Genomic DNA, 27,392 nt, shown 5'->3' with positions numbered 1-27,392 from the left:
GATGTGCCAAATACCAGCAAACATTGGACATTTTTTGCTTGAAAAAAGACTGAAACGATTCATCGCTCATCAAAAAAGTTCACTTCTGATCGACCAATGTCCATGTCTTGCTTGTCACTCCCCAATATCTATATGTAAGCATGTTTACTGAAAGTAATGCGGCAGCTTGTTCCACTATAGACCTCGACTTGGTTTTTAATGGGATCTGCCACAGCTTGCACCAAAATTAGGGCTGGCAAACGGCCGACCGCAGTTGCGACCAGAAAGAAATAGAAAATTCAACCCGGAAGGCAGCTCTTGCTCGCCTCTCTAGGCCGGAGTACACATGAAACCCTTCCCACCGAGCCGACTCTGGTCCCTGCTGGTCCCAATCACCACAACCTTAACGACAGTCGATCACGGTGGCCGACAATCAGGCCAAGTGAGCAAAGAAATGCCGTGTTGAAAGCTGCTCTATCATGTCGTCTAGTCTCTCCAAACCCTTTTCATGTCTCTGTTATTGTGGGTGAAGGAACACAATTGTGGTGTTGCTGACAGCCTAATTATCAGGTAGTTAGGATTATTCGCAGATAACAGGTTTTAAAGTTGTCAAATGAGCACATTTCACCAGAGTTTTTCCACTATATGTGGAAAAAAGGAGGAGCACAAACAACCAGAATTACAAGATTGTTCCAGACCGATCGAATGCAAAATGGCACAAAAACAGGTTTGAACACGTGCTGACCAACACTCAGCCTCCGAGCTACCATTTCTCCCACCTTGGCGTTAATGCGTTTGTCGCTACTTGTCAAACACCCACTTGTTTTGAATTTTACCACAAGAGTCTTGGCACCGCTGCCTCGTAGCACCGGCAATACGGACAAGAGAGCAATCATTGTTTTGTTGTTTAGAGTGCCGCACGAGTTGCTAACTTTTTTGGAGGACTTGGCAAGGGTCCCTTTTTTATCCCCTCACCCCCCATTTGGATGATAAGTGGCCAACTACCAGCTCAGAACAGGGTCAACACAGGCCAATGGATTCAACCATTTTCCCCTCATGGAGGGGTGCAAATTGAGCAAATGTAACGTAGAAGTGAGTTTGCATCCATACTACTTCTCACTGATTCAAATTGATCTGATGTACGACAGCTTAATTTACATGCAGGGGACATAGATGCAAATAATCCTTTTATTGAAATGTCCAGCAACAGAAAAAAGCTCACTCTGTGTGTGAGTGGAGACAATGAGATGGTAGCAGAGGGGTTTAATGAATGGATGTTTTTGTTGATATTCACCATCTTAAAATTAGATTCATCTTATCAGGCTGGAAATATTAGGAGTTCTTGTGACAATGAAACTCAAAAATAATCAAAATCAGTCAAATTAACCACCATTTTAGGGGAGTGTGACCCATCAATACCTAGTGAGTGAGTCACACTGAAACCTCCATAATGTCAGAACAACACTACATGACCAACAACGCAACGTTTTCCAGAAGTGCCAGCTGTCGGACGGATGGCTGGACATTAAAACATTTCCTGACGACCACTTTATAAGCAACCGATCTTGCCAGGCAACAATAAAGCATCGCCAACGACACCATTGTTTTTCTAAGGTATGGAGCACCTGGTGTACGCGCAAGCCCAAGCCGCGCACACAGCACCAATGCAAAGGCGCGACTCGCTGCTTCACCCGTCATCCTCTTCCAAGGCAGTTTTGAAGCAGCTGTGCCTACAGCAACGAGTCTCCATGCGATCGAAGTTCTTACTTTAACCAGATGAAGGATTTTAGTCATCAGACGCCTGGATCTTAAATTACCAACGGAACGAGCTGACAAGTGTTGCAGAGACTCTGACTTTATTCCTCCTTTATTCAGTGTTTTATCCCAGTTTTAATTAGCGGGTCTGTTTGTTCCAGTGAGGAGGAGACATCTGTAGATAACTTGGCTTCTGATTAAAAAACCTTGTGAATGATGAAAACTGAAGGAATCCTAACCTAAAAAACAAGAACCTAGAAACAAGCTAACGTTAGCGGTACGCCGGCCTCCGGGTCCTCCTGATGACCTGCGTCTGGCCAAAGAGCATCAGAGAAACACTGATTTTAACATGAAACTTCTTTATTATTAATCAAATTTTACTGTTTTTTAGTTTTTGGCTTCAGGGATTTGAAGACGACCACTGATGTTGGCCATAATCTGTGCAGGCCGGTCAGGTTTTATCTACCACAAACTAGGAAAACCATTTCTTTACGGAGCTGAGTTTGTCATGATATAACAGAGGCATGGTGTTGTCTAAAACACTGCGTGTTGTCTCATTACGAATTCCCTTAATTGGAGCAAACCATGACAAACAGCCTCAGACAAAAAGGTACACAAGCGTAGACGACACTGACTGATGAATATTTAATAAAAGACATTTATTTGATGCGTCGCATCTAAGTGAATCTATGCAGACGCCGGTGGCTCAGATGTGCACCGTGTTGATCTCAGCCTGACCTCCTGGATGACGCCGCATCATTATTCTGCTCTTGTTCGTTTCCACCAGGAGAGCAGAGGTCAACCTTCAGACCGGTCCCCCCTCCGCTAAACACCGGCCACTTCATGCTGGGACTGACTCTATCTAGTGTGGATGAACTGTCTCTGTGCAGCAGTCAATCTGTTCCAGGGGTTTCACATGTGGACGTCAGACTGAAAGGGCTTTTCAATGACTCCTGTCTGGAGACATTTAGGCACTCTGGTTTAGTTTAGTTGTACAAACCTCTCATATTCCTGCAAAGAAAATGCAAGAAACACACCACAGAAAGTGACACAGCAGATAATTGAAATGTATTCCCCATTATGCCACACAACAAACAAGCCTCCCCTGGTGTTTTTTATTTTTTCTTCCTCCACAGTCGATGAGCGGCGGTCGCAGCGCTGCCTTCCTGCGGGAGGACTGCTGCTTTGCACTGAGGTGTAATAGCCGAGAGAGTTAATGTAGCTTAAACAGCCAAACTAATTGTCCCTGTCTCTGTCATATTTGTCTAGTCGAACACTACTAAATACCACAGCGATTAATTACCTCGCAGCCAGGTATGAGGAGACAGCGCCTACTCTCATTCTGTGTGTGTGTGTGTGTGTGTGTGTGCACGGGACACTGTATTGCATGTATGTACACTATATGTGTGTGTGCACGTCAAACCAAGTGTAGTCGGGGGGTGTTTGTCCGTCTCTACCACACGTTTTAATGTGATGACTTGTTTTTTCGTCCCTCTTTCTGATTCTTAATTAAAGCCGACTTATAGAGAGCCTAAGTCATGATGTCACTTCCTGTCTAGCTTCTGTGACACAACATTTAGCATTCATCTGTTCATTAGCCCCAGTGTATTATATAAGGCAGGGTTTTTATTTTGCTCTGGTGGTTCATCGGCGTCTACTGCGTCTCTTGTGTTCCTGTGTCTGTCTCGGTGCTCATCTGTGTTCCCATTTTGTTCCCTATGGCTTTATGGTTTGAAGCATGAGGATGTCTTTCCTGACAACGTTGGAGGACCTCGCCAAAGTGACACAGTCGGTGAAATTGCACTTCTTCTTAGCTGCTCTTTTGACTGACACGTCTTCAGCTGGGGCACCATAATCCTATGATGATTAAGTGTCTTCGGCTTGTTATTAAAGCCAACTTTTTGTTCAACCTGCCTTTTTGGTATTAATATTGTGAAACAGTCAGGTTTAGTTAAGTTTAGGCACCAAACTACTTGGTTAGGTTTGAGAAAATATCATACTTTGGTTTCTAATAATGATGTTCTGCCACACAATTCACATTATGTAACAAATTTGAATCTTCCCGCTATCCTTGCCACTAGAGGGGCAACAGCATCTCTGACCGGGCTGCAGTGTTTAACCAGGCTGCTGTATCTGACCAGGCTGCACTATCTGACACATTGGGAATAAGAATGTAGTATTTCAAGGACTGTTGTGTTGTCTGCTTGTTCCCTGATTGCTGTTGTACACTATAAGATGCTGAGTTAGCAGGAATACCCAAATGCAGCCTGGCTGCACATTAAAAACATGTCCCTCAAGAGTCTCTTGAAGAATTAAAGTAATCTTCATCCACTGAGGGAACCCTGGGAAATTTAGTCCAAGCCCAATCCAAATCATCTTCCTGAAGATGCAGTCTTGTCCACATCAGAAGGTTTAAAGATGGATGATGATGGATCGGATGTGTTTTTTCCCCCTCACGCTGCCGTCAGCGCTGCTTCTTCACTTCGTGTCAGAATTAATGGAAACAAACGATATCACATCTGCGCAGCTGACTGTGTAGGATCTCTGCGATACATGCTCGGGTTTGTTTGTGAGTACTTTTGTGTTTTCCTGCACACAGGTGTGCGGCGATCATGCCTACGTGTTGGGGCTTGTTTGCCAAGATCAGAGGCAGGCGCCCCGGGTGTGTGAAGTGTTCCCATCATGCATCGCTCCATGCCTGGGCAGCCCACGCCCACTCATCATCCCCACATTAGCGCTCATCTCTCTCCCGCTATCTCCCTCGCACACACACACACACGCTCTTTTCTTCTTTCTCATTCTGTCTGTGTTTCTCTCTCCCTCTCTGTGATCTCTCTGTTTATGTTTGACCTTTTTGCCGTTCTGCACCAGCTAATGATGGTACAGGGATAGCAGGTGTGCTGCATTAGCCGACTTCTGCCGTGGCGGAACAAATTAGAGGTCCACCAACACCGAAGGCCAACCTTTCACCGCCGATGCTCCCGTTAGTCGCAGACACACCCACAGATGCCCACACGCTCTTCACACAACACGGAGCGGATATGCAAACATACAGTAACCGCGGCGGCTATGCACAGACGTACATGCGCTCACCGGGCTGTCAGATGTGTGCAATTTGAGCAAAATGACACAACCCAGACGCATAATCTTCTCACCTGGAAAAATGGGAAAAGGAGGACAGGGGAGAACGCGGAGGCGAGATATATAATCACGCTTTGTTTGAACAGCTAGCCCAGGTTTACAAATACTATACTCTGCTGATTTTGCATAACTAGACGACTGTGTTGCTTTGACTTTTTTTTTTTTTTTTTCCTCCCGCAGGGTTGGGCTGTGCGTTGCATTCGAAGAGTGAAAGAGATTGAAAGATAGATGCACAGAGGGAGAGATTACTGGCTTTCACACGCACACACACACACATGCATCCTTTCCCCGTATTACAATAACACAAAACGCCGCCTTGTCTCACGCTACCTTCCGACTAGCCGCTCCGCTCTGACTTTGCAGAGTCAAATCCACGCAGGCATCCCTCGAAAAAAAAAAATCAAAGGGGGATATCGGCTTGATTTGGACCCCTGCTGCTGGCGAGGATTTGTGTGAGAGCGAGTTTGTTGGTTTGCTTGAATGCAAATAGAAGCACATGTGTAATATTTGTTGTTGGAGAGCGGCGGGCAAACAGAAGAAGGTATCGTGCGTTGATTTGTGTGTAATCAGTGAAACCTTCAAACATATCTAATCTAAGGCCCCTCAAATACTTGTTTTTACTTTAAATTAAATGACGATCTTCATCTGAATATTCGAGTCCAGCATCTCAAAGCTGCAAATCCAGATACAAGGTGCGGGAAAAAATAATCAAAGTAGTCTATTTTGTCTTTCTTTTCATTTCAACTGGCAAAAGATACATGAGTATCCGCTGCCGTGCCACCAGCCTACAGAGCAGCTTCACTCCTCAGTAAGTTGTTGTATTGTTTTTGTTGTTTTTCTCAGTTTTGTTTTGCCACTCTGGTGTTGTAAAATAAACAAAATAATAGTTTTAGTTCCTGTATGCTACTTATAGAAGAAAATTATATACATTTACGATCAAATATTAAATAAATCAGGTTCAATGAACAGCCTGAGGTGCGAAGCTGCTCCGTAGTCTGTGGAAAGTGATTAAAAATCAGGTCTTGGCGCTTTTTAAATACTGTATCAAAACAATCACGGCCCGTTTTCAAAAACTGTCCCTCTAAACGAGCCCTCAGGACTTCTGTAACGTTGTGATGTCACAACTATACAGCCACCGCCTCCAGCATGGCCGTGGTTGCAAAATTACCGACAGAGTTAATGTGGAAAGACGGTGGATGGTGCTTGCCCAGGCCTGTGAGAGCTGACCAATCAGAGCAGACTTGGCCTGAAAGAGACAGGGCAGAGCATTCACACAGAGGGTGAATAGAGGTGCTGCAGAAATGGACAGTATACAACAAATAAGGTGTTTTTCTAAACATTAAAGCATGTAAACATTTTGTGGCAGACACTCAAAATAAAAGTATGAACCTGAAGCGGCACAATATTAAACTTAACACTTAAAATGACATACAGATGAATAAACAGCTCCAAAAAACAGCCTCAACAAAAACTGAACATTATAATCTCTCTGAATGTAGGATTCATTGCAGGATATTGTCATGTTGGCTACCTAATAAACTGGCAACTGTGTGTACATCCTTTTAAACACGGGTGGATCAGGAACAAGTATTGATATGCAAAGAAGTGATTAAGAGTGAGTCTACATTCATTACTGGCTAACTATAGAAGTGGAAATCAGGCTCGTGTGCCAAGCGTTACCATGATTCACCCGCGGATTTATAAAACAAAAACGGCTTTATAATTCTGACGAGAGGATTTCATGTGTTTGAGCAGGTGTCGTCCGGCCCCGCGGTGTTCAGTCCTCCCAAAGTACGTGCCGAACATACAGCATGAGCGAGGAAACTCCAGAAGAGACAAAGAGTCAAACCCGTATATGTTTGCGGATTACTAGTAATGGCCGAGGGAAGGCCTCCAGCCCAGAAATTGTACAATCAAGTGAGATGTTAACATCAATTGTAGGCTTCACACACAAGCCGCCCTGAGAGGGACAAGGAAAATTAAACACACACTTGATGGGAGGGAAATTGCCCCCCACTTGCCGTGTCGCAACCGTTTCACCTCAGCAAATGAGCACCTTTAGCTGAGGGGAAAAAGAGAGAAACTGGAAATCTTTTCCCTTATTTCCGTCTCTGTCAACCTTGGCCAAAGTGCTATTCTGTTGTCTGTCATCAGGCTTGCTCTATTACTGTCATTACGGCCCCGGTGGTTAATGTGTTTGTCTATGTACACAAGTCAGAGGCGGCCGGCTGTTGAATGACACCCAATCTACATGTGGCGGGATTGCCTTTCGCTTTGGAAGCGAAATGGGAACCTGCCGTCTTCCTCTTAATCAGACACCTTTGATTGATCCGCCTATCCGCTGCCTCACACGCACTCTCTCTTGCACTTTTGCTGACTGACACGCGACGAAACACCTCTCCGACCTCGCCCTCCTCCCGTAACGGCTATAAAGTCGCGTTCAGTCGTCACGCCGAGCGCCGGGGACGACTGAAGGCTTGACAGGTCGACTCTCGGCCTTAATGGGCAAACACGCATCACTTGGGGGCTGCCTCTATTTCTGAACCGCGCCGCGGAGATGAAAGGCAAACAGCAAAGACGAGGCTTGAGGGGAGCTCTTCTCCGACTCCTCGCCGCCTCAATCTAGAGGTTCAAGTGGGACGTCGGAGAACAGAGGGGGGTCCGCCTTCTGGGAGAGTCTCCGCAATGAGTACGAGAATCGTCCGCCCAAGGCTTCCCTCCTCTTCCTCTTCGTCGAGTTGATTTCAAACACACTGCCCACACTGTGAGAGGAATCTGAGGGAATCTGAGGGAATCCAGTCCCCCAGGACTCCAGGGTTTTCCAGGCAGACAAGTGGGCTTTCCACAGATTTGTGTGTGAGTTTGTGTGTGTGTGTGTGTCGGGGATATTTTTCATCCACGCAGGCCTCAGGAAGCGGCGGTCTGGCCGGGGATCAGCAGTGCGCCTGAGGAGACACCTCTATGGGAGCAGTGTTTGGCCACTGGAACGAGTCCTCACACACACACTTTGTTTCAGCTCACGTAAACACACTAATGGACGTACGCACACACACAGATTTACCTCCAAACATACACATGCACACTGCAGCTCGACCACAAACCGTGTATCACGTTACAGCGCGTCAAATCTAGTCCGAAATCCCTCCAGAGGACAGAAAACACATCTGATCTGGGCTGAAGGTCTCGGTGCTGCCGGGGCGGAAGACGAGATTCCTCCTGCTGTAACATAACTACACAAACACCTAATTGCTGCTAAAACAAACCTTTGACGAGCCTCCTTCCCAGCAGCCAGACGACGCACAAATGCTGAAGGTGCAGAATGAATTCCTGGTTCTTAAAGCAGCTTAACTCGAGCCACTTTAAACATTATAATAATTAATAATGATTCTGGACGACGGCCAATCGCCAATTGCTTCACTCCAGAGTAAAAGAATGTGTTGCTTTTCCAGCGCACGCGCCCACGCGAGCACGCTCGGTCCGACCGGGCCAGCAGATGCTCCGACGAATCAATTCCATCCTCGCTTTGGCAAGAAGCACGCAAGGTGCCGCGATTGCCGAGTAAAAAAAGCACAAAGAAATCCAAGGAAATGTAGGTGAAATCTGGGTTCACTGGGACTGAACAACATGCACTCAGTCTCACAGCAACACCAGTTTGTTTAGAGGGAAGTTATAAAGAGATAATTTGTTTTGTCACAGGGCTAAATGCCTCCCTACTTCAGCCTTTAAGTTGCCAAAAGTATTTCATGTTTCCACCAGAAGTGTACTCGTGTCGGAGTGTGAAAGCCTCGAAACATCACGAGAGTCCAACGTGATGACTGTAAGGCCCGGTGACCCACTGCATCAATGCTGGGAAGTGTTGTGAAATGAGAGATTTACCGAAAACATGATCTCACTTGTGCTGAACAAATCGATTACGGCGTTTATCAGGAAAAAGTAGCACGAGTTCACCAGTTCCAGATTCTCTCATGTGAGGATTTGGCTTCTGTTCTCGTCTCTTTTAAAGAACTATAAATTGAATATATTTGGGTTTTGGACCCGAGTTAAAAAGAAGCTCCTCTTTCCCACAGAAAACACAGCTCCTTAAATGCATCGTCAGTAGTCCCGCCTTTACTTCAGCGACTTTGTGACATCACACTACGTCACCACGTCACATATTAGCATAATTCATGCTGAGCGGCTAGTTTGGATCGCGAGAATGGATTTAGCACAGCTGCTCTGTTGTTGTTGTTAGTGGTGCTGGCTCAGGCGTGTGTGAGCTGACCAATCAGAGCAGACTGGGTATTCAGGAGGGAGGGGCCTTAAAGAGACAGGAGCCAAAAACAGAGTGTTTCTGACAGAGCTGCTGCAGTGGACAGTGTGAGAAAGTTGATGTGTTTTTTGAGCATCAAAGCACGTAAACATATTCTAGTAGTAACACAAAATAAAATTATAAACCCAAAAATGAGCATGATATGGGACCTTTAACTATGAATGTTCATGGTGACATCGGTACATTGTCACACTTGGTAAACACACAAAAGACAGAGGATCAGAATATGGATTTATATAGTTTTTTAGCCTTCTTTTTCTTAATTTCCTTATCATCTCAACAACTTAATGTACTCCAGGATGTTGTGAGGTAAAAGTCCCAGCGCGTGTGAACAGCAACCTCAGTTTTTTGGGGGTCGCCAGTTGAAAAGGTTGAGAATCACCGCATGTCACCCCTTGTGATGTGTTGACACGTTGATCCATGAGCAGAAGTTCTGAGGAGGTTAAACTATCTTTCTATTTCACAAAAAAATGTCTGATTGTGTGTAGCAGGAGTCTGTTTCTCCTGATAAACATCTTGTGACCCTCCAGTACAAGAACTCGGCTGTAACGTCGAACGCGGCGAGATTAAAGTGATTACGGCGCGAACGTCACAATATCACAATCCAGCTGACAGTTGCACATTAACGGCGCACGCTACGGAGAGTTAAAGCAGTTCGGTTCTGAAAATTAAACCGCTGTTTGATTGCTTTTCTCCCGCTTCCCCCCGCCTCACCAGGGCGAACACTATTCCACACAGAGCGCCTAATATTGATATCACACAATTGATATTAATGAAAACATATGGAATGCAGCTGCGGCGAACGTACACGAAGGCGTACGCTTCCCTGCGAAATGAACCGAGGCCTGGCGAGCGCTTTGAAATTAAACGCTATGATTTGTTTGCCTGATTGTGTGTTTGCTCATGTGTGCTGCAGACGCGGCTAATGAGGCATTACTGGCGGGGGAAACCCAATCGATCGCGCGCTGTCGCCGGACAATGCTGATCAATTGTACTGTATTGACTGCGTTTCCCCCTCATTAGCTTCTATGAGGTGTGTGTGTGTGTGTGTGTGTGTGTGTGTGTGTGTGTGTGTGTGGAGCAGAGGGGGGAGGTGGTGTGTGTTTTGGGTAAACACACTCAGGTGGCGGTGCAGGCCTGTGCCATGTCTCTGCTGTGCTATGTAGGCTGGTAGCAGGCATGGGGGCACTGATTACTCTTATTAACACGGAGGGTGTCAGGCACCGGTCCAAATGGCACCACGGCGACTGTTTGCTCGCGCGTGCGCGCGTTTTGCACGCGCGCACACACACGCTCGCAGAGGCCCGTTCGAGTCAAGAGCCTGAGCCAAGAGTCCCAGCTGAACCCTGCCGTTAGGCCCGATGTGTTGCCACGAGCTCAGGAGGAGATCTTTGTGGCGAGCTGTCAGAGTTTGAGCGGCTAATATGCCGCCTCGTCGCTCTCTGAAGCGGTTGTGTCCGATGCCATCCCCAAAAACAAGCAGGATAAAGAAAAGCACCTGCTTTTTCTTTTCCAAATCCCATCAGGAATATTTCACTAAGAAGATTTCTCCTTTTTTTTACATTTTGGATTCCTACCTCCTCCTTTTCTTTCCCCCCTCCATCCCCACCCGCAGCTGACCATTGAAAAAAAAACCCCGACCCATGAAGCCATTTAGAGGCTTTTTGGTCCGCAGCCAAAATTCACAAAACGCTTTCAACTCTGTGAATTCACAATGTAGCACTCAGCCCGGCAGACAGTGAGCCAGGGTTCATGCATTCACTCCGCTCATTGTGTTGATTTCTTCATTATTATTTTCATTTTATTTTTTATCCGGAGGGTTGAAGAGTGCATCGCTCCGGCCGTCCTGATATCTCGTCGAACTTTCACAGCATAATTTAAACAGCTGCACCCCGCTGCAGTGTTTCTTTTGTTTCATCAGGGTTCACGAGGTCGCCGTGTTACACGCTCTCATTTTGTTGTCAGTCTTCCAGCGCGGCTACGCGGCCCTGCTAACCATTTGTACTCCCCGAATGATATTTCATTAACTTTTGTCCGCAGCTCTCCTCCAGATCCAGTCCTCATGTTCTGAAATAAAAGTATGTCTGTGCTGTGCTTTCTCTTCCTTCAGGTCACAGCTGACGACAGCTAGCTCATTAGCATCGTAGCCACAGAGCTCACAGATCACGTTTGCGATTTAGTTTATCTCAGTCGGATGATTTTGTGTTCCCAGTTTTATTTTGTATTTCATGTTAAAATGTGATAAAAACGAGGTTATGTTTGGAAACTGTGGACCCTGTTAGCATATTTTAGCACAGCTACGATGGAGGTTGACACCAGAAATTGTTTCATTGCAGGTGCTGGTGTTCAACAGTCTGGAAGAACGGGAAAACCAGCCGTTACAAAATCGCTGTGAGGTAGCGCCATCATCGCTAGACACGTCGACACAACAGATATACATCAGGGTTGAGTGAGTATTCTGCTAAAACACACAATAATGTACTTTTTACGAGGAAATTGTGTCAATATCCGTTCTTGTGATGAAGGAAAATCCTCATTGGACGACTGACTGAAGTTTATTCGTTGATCTGAAGCTGTTCAGTGAATAATTTTCTAATTAATAATAAATAAAGCAACTTCTGATCAACTTAAAGCAATTTCAGGTTTAAATTAAACCCACTTCCGGTCCAGTACTGTGAAAAAAGTGGACAATTTCTGCCCGTGTACACGGATCCTATTGATCAAATTTTGTCAATATTTGACCAATGGCTTTCCTACTAACTTTTTTGGCATGAAAAGCTTCTTTCTAGAGCTGCAATTTTGAGTAAGTAGAAGAGTTTTAGCAGTTTCTACTTAAAAAAAACAATCGAATTCAGCTTCAAGACAGTTTTGAGTTTGAAATTGTGTTTTCTCAGCTGTTGGAGCTTCTGCCTCAGGATTAATAATGGATCGACTCAACAATTTAGTTGTACATTGAGCACCTGAATCACTTTGCCCGTGGATTTTAATCTAAAAGTTTCATATTAGTGCTGCGGTTTGACTTCAGGCTGAAGAAAGTTTAATGAACCCTTCCTGACTTCATTCTGGACAACCTGAGAGGACTCTCCTCCACCCATCTCTCTACATTAACCACAATTACAACATAACCTACAGCTGCTGCTACAAGTTTCGGGGAAATCGATTGTTATTGAAAGGCACTCTGGGAAATGTAGTCAATCGTAGCTCAAGGAGGCTGAGAGGAAAAAGCAGGTACGCTGAATTGCACTTCATCACGAAAATAACCGGCGCTCAGAGGGGAGCGGCAGAAAACGGGGAAGTCTGGCGGCACTGAGAAGCTCCCGGCAGGAAGTGCGTTTTCGAAGGGCGGCGTTTAAAATCACGCGAGATAAATAAACGTCAGAGGGAGAGAAAAAAAGAAAACGTATAAGATGTCGTCGCCGCCTCCTCCATGTTGGCTCCACAGCGCCTGTATCAGGAGAGCCCAGCTCCCCGACTGTAAGATGATTGGCTTCCACAGAACTTATTAAACATAATTGCAAACTAATTAGTACAGCGATGGCTTGGCACCTCCGTCTAGTGCCAGACACTCAATGTGGGTTTACAACATGCATTTAAATTTTACACTAATTACCAATCCCTGATTAATTCATGACTGGGGTGTGCTTTATAATAGTTATTAATAGGGCTGTATAGATTAGATTAGGAATTAATTTCCAAATAAAAACCTGGCATTACATGCATGGGGAAAGCCATGTGTTGCAGAGCGACCTGATGTATGTGTTGTGTCACAATGCATCGGCGAGGCGCTTTGATTTAACAATCGGCGTTCGGGCAATTTGTATGAAATCACTCGATCTAATGAGGATTTGCTTCAAACTGCTCGTCTAATGAGCGTTTCGCGTCGGATCCTCCACTGGAACAAACACCGCGGATGGCGCCGAGAAGAGAGATTTTACCTGCAGTGAACGCCTCTAATTATATCAAAACAGGCTGCGAACAACACGTCGCTCTGTCGTCGTCCTCCGCCCTGGCTGGAGGTCGTTAGCGTCAAAACCCGAGAAGCCCTACAGGATGGTGACCTGCGACGTTCTCCGTCTCGCTCTTGAGGGATTAATCCTGGCCCACACTCCTCGTCCTTTCCCTCCAACAACTAATGGTCACAGCATGGACCTCACAATGCTTCCCTAATTTCCACTAATTGAATGGTCGTTAGCAGCCACGGGCCTTGGCACTAGAGCATGTGTGGGTGGTGTGTGTGCATGCATGCGTCTTCATCTAGCTACACGTTTTGCCTCCACATGCACGTGTATCAGAGTGTATTTGCTCCGCATCAAATGGCCTGGCACCGCTCGGAGGGCGTGCAGGGCACCGGTGGCACAGGGAGATCATTAATTCGCCCTGCCTCTCTGCACGGCTTATTTTGATGTTTTTGTAATGAGCGCCTGCTAGGGAGGGTAAACAGCGAGAGTCGTCGCGGCCCCTTTGATGTCAAATGATGTGAGAGGCGATGAGGGTGGAGGAGACGTGGAGGAGCAGGTCTGAGGAAGGAGTGGATGCTGAGAGGCCCCGCGAGGAGCGGCGAAGATGAGGAGAAATCGCTCCTAGGTCGAGTGGCTGCTGGTGATTTCCTGTCACACACACACAGGAAGGTGTGAAGAAAGTTGTGTGTGTGTGTGTGTGTGTGTGTGCGCTTGTCATGGCTTAGGAGTATAAGTGTGCGTCTGTGTGAGCTCTGGCTTCAAGCCCGTTCAAACTAAAGGAGCCCCAAGATATGTAAAATCTGTCGGGTTTGAAGTGAACGTGGATTAAGTGTTGCTTTTTAATTGTGAGTTTGAGTCATTGGTGGGCGGAGCTACGAAAGCAGCCTTCACACGATGATGTCAAACACCAGAGATGGAGTTTAAATAGAGATGTAGAAACTAGGAGTTTGACTACCAAAGGAGTTTAATTGATTCAAGTTTTGATCTGGGTTTGCTTCCAGTTTGGTCTGAACGCACTGTTAAAGATACAATGTGCAACATTTCTGCTTCAAAATATCTAAACAACGACCAGACCTGTGTTATATATTATGTTGAGGTGTGTAATTACATCATCCCGGATGTTTCCAACAATTCGGTGGCCTGTTGCAAGAACTTCAAGCACAATAAAATCTTTGAAACATTACCTCGTCTGAGAGCATGTCAGATTTTCATCAGGAGAAATGGTGGTTGATTTTGGCACATCCGTGGCTCGTTGCTGCAGACAAGTTGAGAGGTGAGAATAAATTTTTTAATCCCAAAATCTTAAAAAACAAACTGCAGGCGTTCATTCCTCCAGAGCTCGCCGGCTCCAGCAGCAGTCTGCCGGTTAACGCCAACAAAACACAGACGTCTGTCCCTCCCCTCCTGTCTGTTAGTCCAATTGCCGGCACAGCAAGCCGTAATATGTCAGATATTTGCGTTAAAAAATTCTCCTTAAAGCATTAATTCATACAAAAGATCCAATTCAATGATTACAATTAGTCACAATATCAGATGTTCGCTTGACGATGATCGCGACCAAACAAAAAAATGGCTCTAAAAACTCTAGATAAATCTGGTCCTCATACACTGTCGGCCTTTTGAGGTTGTACTGCTGCTCAGTAACATAATTAATTAAACTCAACAACAAGTTCTCCACATCCTCCACATGTACATCTGCAGGTGTCGAACAGCAACTTCCTCCACCTCATCAAATAAATGTGTTTGTTATTCCACGCACACGCTCGCACAATAAATTCAAAGTTCCAGGTAAAATTGCAACATGCACTCCCAAAACTCTCCGAGTAAACAGCTCCGGGGTAAAGCAATAATGATTACTTAGAGTGGGAGATTGACAATTTTCTAATGTTAAATGTGTTTCATCCCTTTCTGCCCCAGACTTGCATCAGCGTCTCCGTGGAGTTTAATTTTAGGTCGGGGAATAAAGTGGGCTCTTGATGCCGGGGTGACTCACGGAGACGCGTTTTTTGTGACTCGGATCACTCGTCTCCCGCCAATCAACACCTCTTCCCTCCTTTTCCTCAGCCGTTTTGCTTTTGATTTCTCTCTTTTGTCAATCTTTCTAGTGTTTCCACTCAGTCCACTTGTGTCTTTCCTTCACCGTCCCCCCTCTCCTGACTACAATTAGACCCCTCCTCCGCTGTTTACCGGCGCGGCGTGCCGAGGGCCCCAGCCGAGGGTGACATCTTGACAGTTTCCTGTTATACCGCAAACAAAAGGACCTTTTTGAATGATGAGCTGTTATTATGTAAATGCCCTCTGACTGATACTGTCTCGGCGCGGCAGACTCCCGAAGTCCAGTCGACGGCGGCGGCGGAGGCTGCTGCCGTGATAGTGATCATTTTCATGATTGCGGGGACCTCAGAGAGGAGCGAGGAGGGGGGGAAGTGACCGGGGGTTACTCTGGATGAGCAGGTCTGTTTACCACACAGTGACTGACCCCTATATGGAAAACATAGCTTGTACTGTTGTTGTTAATGGACTGACTTTGAGCAGTATGATTCAGACACACTTGTGCTCAAGGTGAAGAAGTTGCTGGTAATTTGTTTATGGGAATCACATGTTAAAACAGGGACATTATAGAGCCTTTAGTGGGGAGTTTATCCCAAATCTTTCACGTGTTCTCACTCGTATTGAACCATTAAACCACCAGAAAAAATGGGGTCAACATGTGAAAACAGCTGTATAAACTCAAAAATAACCCTGAAGATGTCTTTGGCGGAGGTATGCGCTCTACTGTAAGCCACTGTAGTTTCGTTTGGGCTTGAACAGAAGATGTAGGCATTTAACAGAGATGGAGGTTTGATTGAAAATACACTTCTGAATTGCATTGTGGGAAACGTAGGATCCAGAGTGGAACTTTTACTAAAATATAGAATATCGTGTCATCTGTAAATGTGAGCATTGAAATCTGTCTTTTGTTGGTGCCCTTATAAATGTACATACATGTGAATAAACAACCCAATCACCAGAATACATGTTGGCGTTATACCAGTGGCAGACTCAGATGTTTGAGGGGCGGGGGCAAGCAAAATAAAGAAGGGCACCAGGAGCACCACAAGGGCACTTTTGTTGTGTTTTTCCGAACACGGGGGGCACGAGTGGTCCGTACACTGATTACGGAGGGAGGATTTGTTATCAAAGTCAAAAGCAAAAGTGGTTATTTAGCAATAGTTTTGGATTTAAACCAGAAAATGACTTTTGTTTTGTTCTGTAGACGAATTTATGATTAAGAAAGTGCTTAACTCACTGAACATGTTGCATTTCCTGTGACTAGCCGACTTCAAAATAAAAGTCAACATGTGTTCAATTGTCACAAGCTTATTATTTAGTGGGAAAATTTCAACACAGTGGCTACCCGACTGGATGTGTTTTACTTTAATTCAAGTTTTGCTGCCGTCTGATTCACCTGTAAATACAAATACATAGAAATATAGATATATTTCAGTATTTTAACAACATTTAGGCTTTTCTTTTCTTTGACATGGACAGCAACAGCTTCATTTTACCCTCAGAACAAAGCTGTGTCTACCTGTGACACAAATGTCACATATGTTGAGGTAAAAATCTCAAGAAAACATTTACAAGAAGACAAATCAAAGTTTCGAGGTTTATTCACCTCGTCTATCCTCTCATTACCAGTCAGTTTTAACTCATGACCCACTGGTTGGTTCCCAGTCGGCAGGTTGGCAACTTTTTTCCTCTTGGATTGCAGCGAAATTCACTCAAAACTTTGCCTTTGTGTGTTTCATGAGAGACTTCAGTCAGACGTGATAATGTTGCTGCGCTCCTGGTGGGCTAAGAACTGTTTTTAATTGATTTTCTGTAAATAAAACCCAGGAGGCCCTTCAGCAAAGGCCGATGATGTGCGTGCATCAAAGTACGATCTACTCTTCTGTGTGTCTTTATCGGTGTGTGAGCTTGTCGTGTTTCAAAAGTGTGTGTGTGTGTGTGTGTGTGTGTGTGTGTGTGTGTGTGTGTGTAGGCCTGTGTGGTTGCAGTGACTCACTCTCCCTGACCTCTGCGCTGCCCACACACACAAACACAGAGAGAAAGCCCGGCGCTAGCTTTGTGCTTTCTCATCAGCCGACCTCCGACCCCTGCCAGCAGCCTCTCCGACGCCGAGCTGAGCCGTATTAACCCGGACCTCTTCTGTTTCCAAGCACAATCATCCGTCCGCATAACAACCGTGGCCGGCCAAATCCGTCGCAGCGACGCGGCGTCCGGGGGTAGATGTGTAATAATAATACATGCACGCTCACACCAGCGCCGCCGTACGACACACCCTCACGGGTGGGGGGGGAGATCAGAGACGAAGAGAGGGGGCGGTGATGAATACGAGGAAGAGGGAGGCAGAGAGGTTGTCGGTGGAGACTAGGTGTGTTCATATTCTTCACTTCATTGGGTCTCATTATTCCCCAGCATGGGTGTTGTGAGCATGTCCATGTATGATTCATCCAGAAGCACCTCAGCATGGCTCAGGGAAATTAGCATGCATGCTACACACACACACACACACACACACACACACACACACACACTGTGGGTGTACAAATCTTAATGATATTTGCTCTTTTCCAAGAAACAGACTGACCAGATGAGTCCAGGTGAGGATTTAAGATTGAATTTGTCCATTAAATTCACTTAAGTGCACGAAGCCGTGACCAAGTCTGTACACTTGGGTTCCTAGTTAACGAGATGTTTTCATGTTTTAATGGCATTTTTTTTTTTTTATTCCTCCAGCTGATTTAATTCGAACGAAGAACCCCACTTGAGCGTCGGCCTCTGAATGACATGGCTCTCTAGAAAACAGAAATTCAACCCTGACGACCAAAGAAATAAGTTTTTTAAAAAGTATGAGGTCATGATTGAAGCTGGTTGGGTGGATGCTGCACCCTGCGTGTGTCACGTTTGGTTTCGTCCGTGGAACATAATTTCATCCATCGATTCATTTTCTGCCATTTTCTCTGTAGTCCAGATGTCGAGCAAAGTTTTCCAGCTCCTCCTGGAGCATCCCGAGGGGTTTCCCCAGCCAGATCAGATAATACGTATAATGTCTCCAGTGTGCTCTCAGTCCGCCCTGAGGTCTCCGAGTAGTTGTGGCAGGGCAGGGCGAGGAGCTCGGACAGGCAGAGGGAGCGGAGAGTGGTCTAAAGGAGCCAGCCGAGGTGGTTTGGGCATCTGATCGGGATCACGCCTCCTGGGCGTCTTCCTTCGGAGGTTTTCCGGGAATGTCCAACTAGAAGGAGACACGATTGCACAACTTGTCACGGTATTTTATCAGGTATCAGCTTGTTTGTGCCCCCTTGAGTTGCATTCTGCCCAGTCGCCAGATGGGATGTCGGTGGCATGCCAGCTTGGCAAAATGGCTGCCGAGCCAGAGACCACTGTTCAGGCTGATGTTTCTGCATTTGTAAGCATTAAAACAGTGGATGTGAGAGACACTTTCCAGTCGTGTTTGAGGCAAAAGAAAATCTGAAACTTTTGTTGGGACATCAGGTATTTTTCCCAGTTGTGTTTGTGGCAACAAGACCAGATACTTTTGACGAGAGGCACGGAATATTTCCAGCTGTGTAAGTGGCAACAAAACAACATTTTTCTGAGGAGATATTGGGACAGTTTCAAGCCACGATAGTGACGACAAAAGTTGATATATTTAACAAGTGGTCAGGACATTTCCGTTGTGTTTGTGGCAAAAAAACCCAAGTGTTTTTAAAAGACGTTGGGACATTTCCAGGCAACAAAACCGGTTATTTTTGACAAGATGTTGGGATTATTCCAGCTGTGTTTGCGGCAACAAAACCAAGTATTTCTGATGAGTCTTCAGGACATTTTCCAGCCGCGTAAGTGACAACAAACCGCACATTTTTAATGAGATATAAGGACGTTTTCCACCTGTGGTTGTGTCAATAAAACCAGATGTTTTTGACAAGACTTTGGGACAGTTTTGTAGCGTTAATAAAACCAAGATGTGGTGTTTCTGGTGACAGGTAAGCCAAAGCCAAAGTGTTTTTTGTGCCTAAAGCTGACCAGACTATAAGTGCAGCGTTGTCACAACAAAGAATTGAATAAAATAAAGTTTGCAGAGCGGCTGTAACAACATTTATTCTGGTGATTGCGTTGGTTCTGCCGCGGACGCTCCCCGAAGGTAATTGTTTATTTTATTACTTTTAACTTCAGAGTATCACAACAAGTGCTCGCCCCGATGGTGAAACCCACAAAATGAAGCGACGGGCCGGCAATCAAAACAAACAGAGCTCCTCGCTGATCAACACTGACCCGCACAATCACAACACACTCACCTGCCTCTCCTCGCCATCATCTTACACACTAAGACGTACACATCGGCCCGGACACATACATGCTGCCACAACACACACACACACACACACACACACACATACTCTCACTCTCCAAGCCAGACCAGTATTTATGAAGCTGCCCGCCTGCCTATCTCTTCCCCAGCCCGGGCGAATGATTTTCTTTGAGTGCTGTAACTATCATGTCACACCATGTTGTCATTATAGTGATTGCCGACGGCCCTGATAACCTCCCCGCGGTGATTTGTACCATTGAGGAGTAGTTTCATTTTTCTCCCCTTTCTCTCTGCCGCTCTCTCTCTCTCTCTCTCCCTCGCTCTCCTCTCATCTTGATTGCGGCGGCTCCCATCAGCGCCCTCGCCCTGTTTGTAGTCGCGGGTGAAAGAGATCTCTCCTCGGCGTGCAACATTTCATCTGCCAGCCGAGGGGAGACGCAACTCCATCATCCTTCCTCCTCCCTCCTCCCTCCTCCGTCCTCCTTCGCGTCACACTTTCCCCTTCTTCTACCTTCCGCTAAACTCTTTCTACCTCACGTTCCCCCTCTGTCTTTCTCCGTATCCCCTTTCATTTCGCAGAAAGCATCAGCCATCTCCCGGCATGATACGGCTCGCCATCAGCACTGTTTACCGCCCGCCTTTTGATAGAGGAATCAGCTCTCCCCTCCCTTCTCTCTCCCTCTTTTTCTTTGTTTTCTCCCTCCTTTATTTCTGCCTCACCCCCTCCACCCTCCTCCCAACACTCCCTCCTCACGTAAGTTGTCATTTGTTGCCCATTGTCTCGGTGGTATTTAGTGGCGGGGAGATTAGGCAGCTGTGAATGGACTGCAGCTGTCTGTGCTGGATTAGGGGAGTTTAATCAAAGTATTTTCTAATGCGCCTCGTAATGATGATCCATAGGGACGGAGGCTCTTTAACAGATAATGATAGCTAGGCTGGCTGCCGGAGATGACTCGCTTGGAAGCGCCACAGTCGCCGTCTTATCGTTGCTTTATATAGGCCCGGCTTTAGCTGCGAGAACGTGCGACATAACAGCCGGTTAGCCAAAACGGTTGCCTCTCAGGAAAAGTGGCGCATCGAGCTCCGATCGGGTTGTTTTGACTCACTTGTGCGTGTGAATATTTCGGGTTTTTTTATGCTTAAATGTCACTTTTGATGCTTTGCTTTGTGTAAGCGTGATAACAGTGGAAACAGGTGTTGATTGGCCCCTTCCAGTTACAACTCTGGTGTTAATGATATGCCTCCTTCACTTGACACAAGCAAACTATTGTTTGTGTACTTGGCTTTCTTCTGGACTTGGCTTCCCTCGGCGCGTTGGTGACAGCGAGGACGATTTAATCAGCCTCTCGCCCCTTCTGTCGACAAGCTCGCTTTAAGTTTTGGACTTTGAGCAGGTAGCTCTGCTCAGCAGGAAGTCAGGAACAAGTCATCACCCCCCTGACACTTTAATACTTCCAAGTTTAAAGCAATAACTTAACATTAATGTAATCGACTCTCTATTTCAACCTCCCCTCAGAGGGCACGGGTGCGGAGGGCAGGTTGATTGGAATAATCTTCCAAAAAACAGCAAAAGTTAATATTCAGATGCTGTTGTCTGGCACCCTGACAGTGGAAAACATTCATATTGGATCAGATATTCAGAATACGGCAACCGTGTCAAATACATGTTGAACTCAGTCCCAGTCCAGATAAACTGGCCTGCAGAATCGGTGCCAAGGGGTGAAAGAGGAGGCTGTTTCGCTTACGGACGCCATGAAGATGAAGGAATAATGTGTTGTACAGTAATTTGTGTTTTGACTGAATACATAACTGACAACTTTATGAGCTCTTGATCTGCAGCTGGTCGGGCCAGAATATCAGCGGAGAGCCCGATTACATCTCTTCATGCAGATTCAATAAGACAAAGTCAAAGTTTGGTAATATGTTTTATTCTCCAGAAAATATCTGCAAAGGTGGCTAAAATTTTATACTAATTATAGGAAGTTGTGAAACTTTCCGTCGGTCAGCTGAATCTGCAATAATGCAGAATTTGTCTACAGGAATTTTAAAGTACGAACTAATAATGAAAGTTTTCGACATTTCTCTCCAGGAATTATGTCTGAAAGTCAACGTACAAACTCACAACACGAGTATTGTTTCTTGCACAGTTCATTCCTGAAAATATGTTGAAATTAGGCAACTGCACAACCTGTAAACTCTCAAAGTTTCATGCACAACAACAACACACAAAACGGTTTCTTTCCATCCGAACCTCTTTGTCGCTGACAGTTCTGGACATGATTAACCCTAAATCTATCACAGTGTGTCTGTGCTGTACATTAACATGACTGTGAGGTCCGCTGCTGACATAAAACCCGACATGTTGTCCTGAAGATTATACAGCAGCTCTTTCTTTGGACGAACAGCTCTGAAATGCCACTTTACTCAACCTGCTCCCGCCTCAGTTACAGTCCGAGGCTATTAATAGACCCGTCTACCTCTTCAAGGACACTCTGAGTTATTCAACCTTAGCGTGTAAACACTCAGCTCATAGTCTGGTTGCGCTCTTTAAATTGGACTGTTTTTTGGTCATCTCGCTCTTAGTGCAGCACGGAAGCTGCACAGGAAGATGTTGAGCAAATAATTACGTACGTTTTATACACGTCATGTCAACATTTCTACAATATGTGTCGTGTCACGTTCACATAACGCGTATATTAGCTTTCACGTCAGAAGGTGGAGGGGATTGGATGGCTGTGGCATGATGGGTAGCCGAGATGGCCGCCGAGCAAAGACCACTGTCCAGGACATTTCAGAGCCATGTTTTGTAACAACAGAACCGGATCTTTTGATGAGACATCTGGACATTTCCGGGCCATGTTAGTGGCAACAAATAAGGATTTCTTAGACAAAATGTCACAACATTTTCCAGCTGTCTGCGGCACCAAAACCAAATATTTGACGAGATGTCGGTATGTTTTCCGGCTGATCTTTTCCTAAACCTAACCCGACCAGAGCTCAGCCTTTTTTAAAATATGAATCTGAGTTTTAACATGTCTCTGGTTCTCAAAAAAGACACAACACAACATTTATTCTGCCGCTCAGGTTGCACAAAATGCAGTCGCATACAAGCAGGCGGTATCTCCCGCTCCATACTGTACTGTGTATGTTAATTAAGGTTAAATAAGGTGTGTTTTTTCAATCAGAGGCAGAAGGAGCTCATTTGAAACGAGCCAAAACACGCATCAACAACTTCAGAATCAAAACATCCCTCGTATCCAACTCGTCAACTTCCTGGACTGGGTAAACTGGATGAAATAGCACCCCAACAGAGCTGGCATATGGAGCCGATCATCTCACAGCCAGCTGACTCCATTTTGCACCTTTTATTACTAATCATTACAGCTAAAGAGAGATGATATCCGCAGCGATGGGAACTGAATTACAAGGGGTGTAGTCTGTCATTACGCCTGTTAGTTAAGGTGTTTGTGTTGAATGTAAATCTTTTACCTTTATTCGACCTATATCTGGAGCGTTAGCGCCAATTTAAAAACAAAATGGCTCGACTAGGGCTCCATTTTTTTGTGTTTCTTCCACTGCCGCTGCTGCTACAAGAAACAGGAAAAAGAGGCAAGTAGTAGAGATTTTTTCAAACATCCAGGACAGCTCTTCGAATTCAACTACCCGCCTTATCTACCTCCAGTATTTTGACAGTGCGGGCGCAGTGTGTCTCAAAGAAACTGTGTCTGCGCAAAAGGAAAGTGGCGGGGAGCTTGTGTGTCTGGTGCTAAACTCACAGCAGAGCGCGTCGTGTTGTGATATGACCCGGCGCTGACTCGCGGATGATGGAAGACAAAAAAACTCACACTGAGACGAGAGACGGAGGGAGAGGTTTTTAAAACCTCGAATGTTGCCTCCCAAATAATGAGAAGAGAGAGGGGAGAGGAAGAGATGAAGGAAAGCCGCCTCTCCGCGGCTTCCTCGCTCCTCCACCCTCCCTCCCCGCTCGCAGGAGGCCTCATGCTGCTCGAGACAGATGCTGGGGGAAACAGCGAGGCATGTTGCTACTGTGGCTTGTTTCTCAATCAGAGGCTTAACTCAGCACCTAACACACACAGCACCGCGGCACAAAGATAAAATTTGTGTGCACGTACACACTCACACCCACACACACGCACACACACATCCTGATAATATCCGTTGAGATGTGAGATTAAAAACGCTATAGCTCCACCTGTTCTTTGCCATAACAGGTGCCTGTGATAATTATTTCACCTCTCTCTGATGAGCCCGGCTCACACTAGACAGCACGCAACTGTAGCAACCAGAAAATTTCATTAAACTATCGCTTTGTAATTACTGTATTTGATCCCTTTATCTCCACAAATACAGTTTTCCTGCCAAAAAAACAAAAAAAAAACACCCCAACACTGCGACACTTTACGCTCCACAATCCTGGAGGTTTTTTTCTTTCCCGAGGAGCCGACAGATGGTCAAGAGTCAGAGGTCAGTGTTTGGGCTTTGAGGTAACAGCCATCTTTAGGAGGGTCAATCTGTGTGTTCAATAAGCCACAGACCTGGCGAGTGCGCAAAATTGATTCACTCCTTGGCGGCACGCTGCTGGGATCCTCGCTCCCGTGGCTTCTCCCCCCTCGTCCTGGTTATCTGTAACAGTTATCGGCTCTAATCGCATGTCAGTCTCGTGCCCTCGCTGACAATGGGAGTCGTCAAAGCGAACTCGGCGTGCGGAGGAAGACGTGACAAAAGGTCGAGGTTTGGTCATTTAAGAGGAAATACAGATGATTGGTAGCAAAGTAAAGGCTTTCTTCTGAAAGATAGTCCCTCATTTGGTGTTTTGACGATCCAAATGATGGACTTAAAGGTGTCCAATTGGGTTTCGGGTCTTGTGACTGCGAGGCCAAACCATTCAGTGACCACTCGTGCCCTTTGGATGAGGGTATTGTCATCCTGGAAGAGACAATAGAAATGTTTCATCTTAGGATAGAAGTGATCACTCTGTATTGATTTGTCGTGACCCCTCACACAAGTGGATCCGAACCATGGCAACAAAACGCCCCCAACAACAGAGAAGAGCCACAGTTTGTCGTGTGTCTTCACTTAATTACTCACGGTTTTCCTTTAAAGACTTTCTGCGAATTAAGAAAACAAAAACCTTTGAGACACTATAATCCAGAGGAAAACTTGTCTTGTCTTCAATCTGCAAGAACAGTTGCAGTCCACCAGCTGTCCACAGGGTGATCATACCTTTCCCAGTCAGCTGATCCTCCGCCTGCTAACACAACTGCCCTCCATTACCCCACTGGTCCTACAGTGTCTTCTTCCTCTCGCAATGAATATGATTCAGTTACCTTTGGGCTTGATCACTCAAACTTGACTACCTGTTGCCAGACCTTTGCTCTATATGATGACCAGGTAAACCTCTGTGCCTGTTGAGCTTTCTTGAAGGGGCAACACCTTTGATATTTTTAACAAACGTACCTTGTTTCAGTTTTGGTCCTTGGGTCCTCACTTTTTGAGTCCAGATGTTGTGATGGGCCAGGAACTTTCAAGGTGCAGGACTGGACATTGTTGACCTGTCTGAAGTCTTGCAACTTCTCGAACTTCTTCAAAACGGTACAAGTAGTCTCTCTAGCCTACCTTTCCACCTTTGTGTGCGTTCTTTCCAACATTAATGAGCCAATGTTTGCCCTCTGAAACATTTAAGTGCCCCAGAACCAAGGAAAAGGTGTTTGAGGAGACAGTAAAGTCTTACTTTGTCAGACCTCAGGGGACAGATGGAAGTGATCTGCCTTGTCCATAATGAAACCAATCACAAAGTAAGATTGAACAGTTTCTATGAGGCTATCTATCTCCCCAACGGGCAGTCTTGACAAACCTCATCTCAATATTGGTTTTGGTATTACTTTGTTTAACATGTGCATCATATCTTCAATCAAACACATACATCTTGCAGATGTTGGTGCGTGTTACGTTGGAAAGATGGTATTGGGAGCTTTTGCAAATTTGGAAGACATTGGCGAGACGACAAAATGCCGATGTCTCGCAAACGTTTTCTCAAACGCTCTACAGACTACGTCTTACAAATGTGTGCTGTCTGAGACAAACACAATAAGACCCCTTGTATAAACCATCAAACAGTCGTGTTTGACACTGTTGTGTCAATGCAAACCAAGAATATGTTCCGACCCAGTCCTTTGCTTTTAATCCCTTGATTTGCTTGAGTTCTTTAGATTCAATATAGAAAAGCAAACTGAAACGAGCAAGAGGGACTTTTATTTCCCGAGTTAACTCGGCGAGGCTCTGTAACACACACTGTACAGGCAGCTACAATGTGACTTCTCGCCATAAAGGAACATATTCCTTCCTCGCGTCTCTCGTTTCCTGTAGGATGAACAGAAATAACAAGGCCACGGCTGTCTTCCTTCTCGCTGACCCGCCGTCCTATCTGCGACTCTCTGAATAGAACAAGACAAAGACAGCCTTTTTTTTTTTGCGTTGGTGGAAGTTTGCAAAAATAATCTCTCCCAGGAATCCCGCATCAAAAATAATGACACGACCAGGCTCGGCGCTCTCTCTGTGGGCTGATGTCTGCTCTTACTTTTGACTTTTTGGCTTTTGATAGCTCTGTCTGCGTTGATAGATGATATCACCGCGCGCTGCCTGGAAGTGCACTCGCACAAGGGGGGGAATAGCATCTTTTTTTCAAAGCGTTGATGATATACATTATAGGACTAAGTGTGTGTGGAGTATGATTCTGGTGCTGCCTCATTACTGCAGGATTACATGTGCATCCATCGGCGAGGGGGGCCTCAATCACTCTCCCCCCTCCACTCCTCTAATTCACAGAATGATGTAATTATCCCCTTTTTTTTCCCTCCCTCTCTGACACCTTCACACGGCACAAAAAACATTCGCGCTCGCAATCGCAGGTATTTTCTCTGGCTCTTTGCCCCTGCAAAGAGAGACTGAAGGCCACTCTGCGACAAAAGAGGAGCATTTTGTGCCTTTGACATGATCTCCCCTCCCCACAGTGGACGAGGGCCCACAAAGCCTGGCGGTGAATGAGGGTCAGCTGCAGCCTGGCCCCTGGGAGCCTCCCGTCGAGCCTTTTAATGAATGTCATTTTCTTGCATTAACCACCCCGATTGTTGGATAATGGCCTCCCAACAATAACATTTAACCAATTCCCCTGTCTTTTGGGCTGGCTCATTTGGGCCACAGCAGGGGGTGGTAATTGATTGTGTAATTCCAATCAGAGCTGTAAACAGATTGGAGGTTCCTTCAGAGCCCCTCCCAGCACATACATCCGCCCCCCCCACACACCAGACTACATGAAAGATTCCTGCGAAATAACCTTAAAACACAGGCAAGTTCGCTTTAGTCTTCATCTTCAGTGCGTGGCTTCTGCATGACCCCGGCTCTGTTGTGTGCTAACACGTTTTCCACTGCCTTTTTCCTCTACCCCCTCGTGCACCTCTTTTTTTTTTTTTTTTTTTTCTCACATTGATTGTAATTCTCTCTCATCGTCTGCTGCAGACATCCACAGACTTAGGAGCCGGCTGAGGAGGAGGTGAGGGGGTTAACTGCACTCGCCAATTTAGATTTACTGTGAGACAAACACTGGTGGGGTTGGGGGTTTGTGGGTGGGGGGGGGACATGTTGTCTCCATGGAGATATAAGGGGCAATGGCACATTGTGCGAGTGTGTGCGCACACGCTCAGGCGCCCATTTCAAGATGAGTTCAACTAATTGTCACCAGAAAGCTATTTATTTACTAATTGGCGTTCACAGAGAGTGATGTGTGTGTGAAGCGACACACATCACTCTGTGTGTAGATGCTTCTATATGTAGTGGTGCCAGGTGTGAGGTCTGAGATCAGGGCCGGCGGTTACTG

General features: G+C 45.8%; 1 protein-coding gene across 2 annotated transcripts in view; it reads left to right on the top strand.

Annotated features, from left to right (window-relative positions):
* LOC311253190 (uncharacterized protein) overlaps positions 1 to 27,392 on the top strand; it is a 181,360-nt gene that overhangs the window by 108,318 nt on the left and 45,650 nt on the right. Inside the window, exons 5-6 of one of the 2 annotated variants that reach the window (XM_084346976.1) lie at positions 5,620 to 5,683; positions 11,521 to 11,633. In XM_084346976.1, the coding sequence (XP_084203102.1) occupies positions 5,620 to 5,683; positions 11,521 to 11,633 (177 nt within the window). The remainder of the gene's footprint in view (positions 1 to 5,619; positions 5,684 to 11,520; positions 11,634 to 27,392) is intronic. The other variant, XR_014621634.1, reaches the window with a different exon arrangement.

Source organism: Pagrus pagrus, assembly GCF_965226575.1.
Source record: "Pagrus pagrus genome assembly, chromosome: 24".
Taxonomy (NCBI): domain Eukaryota; kingdom Metazoa; phylum Chordata; class Actinopteri; order Spariformes; family Sparidae; genus Pagrus; species Pagrus pagrus.
This window is presented reverse-complemented; position numbering and strand designations above follow the sequence as displayed.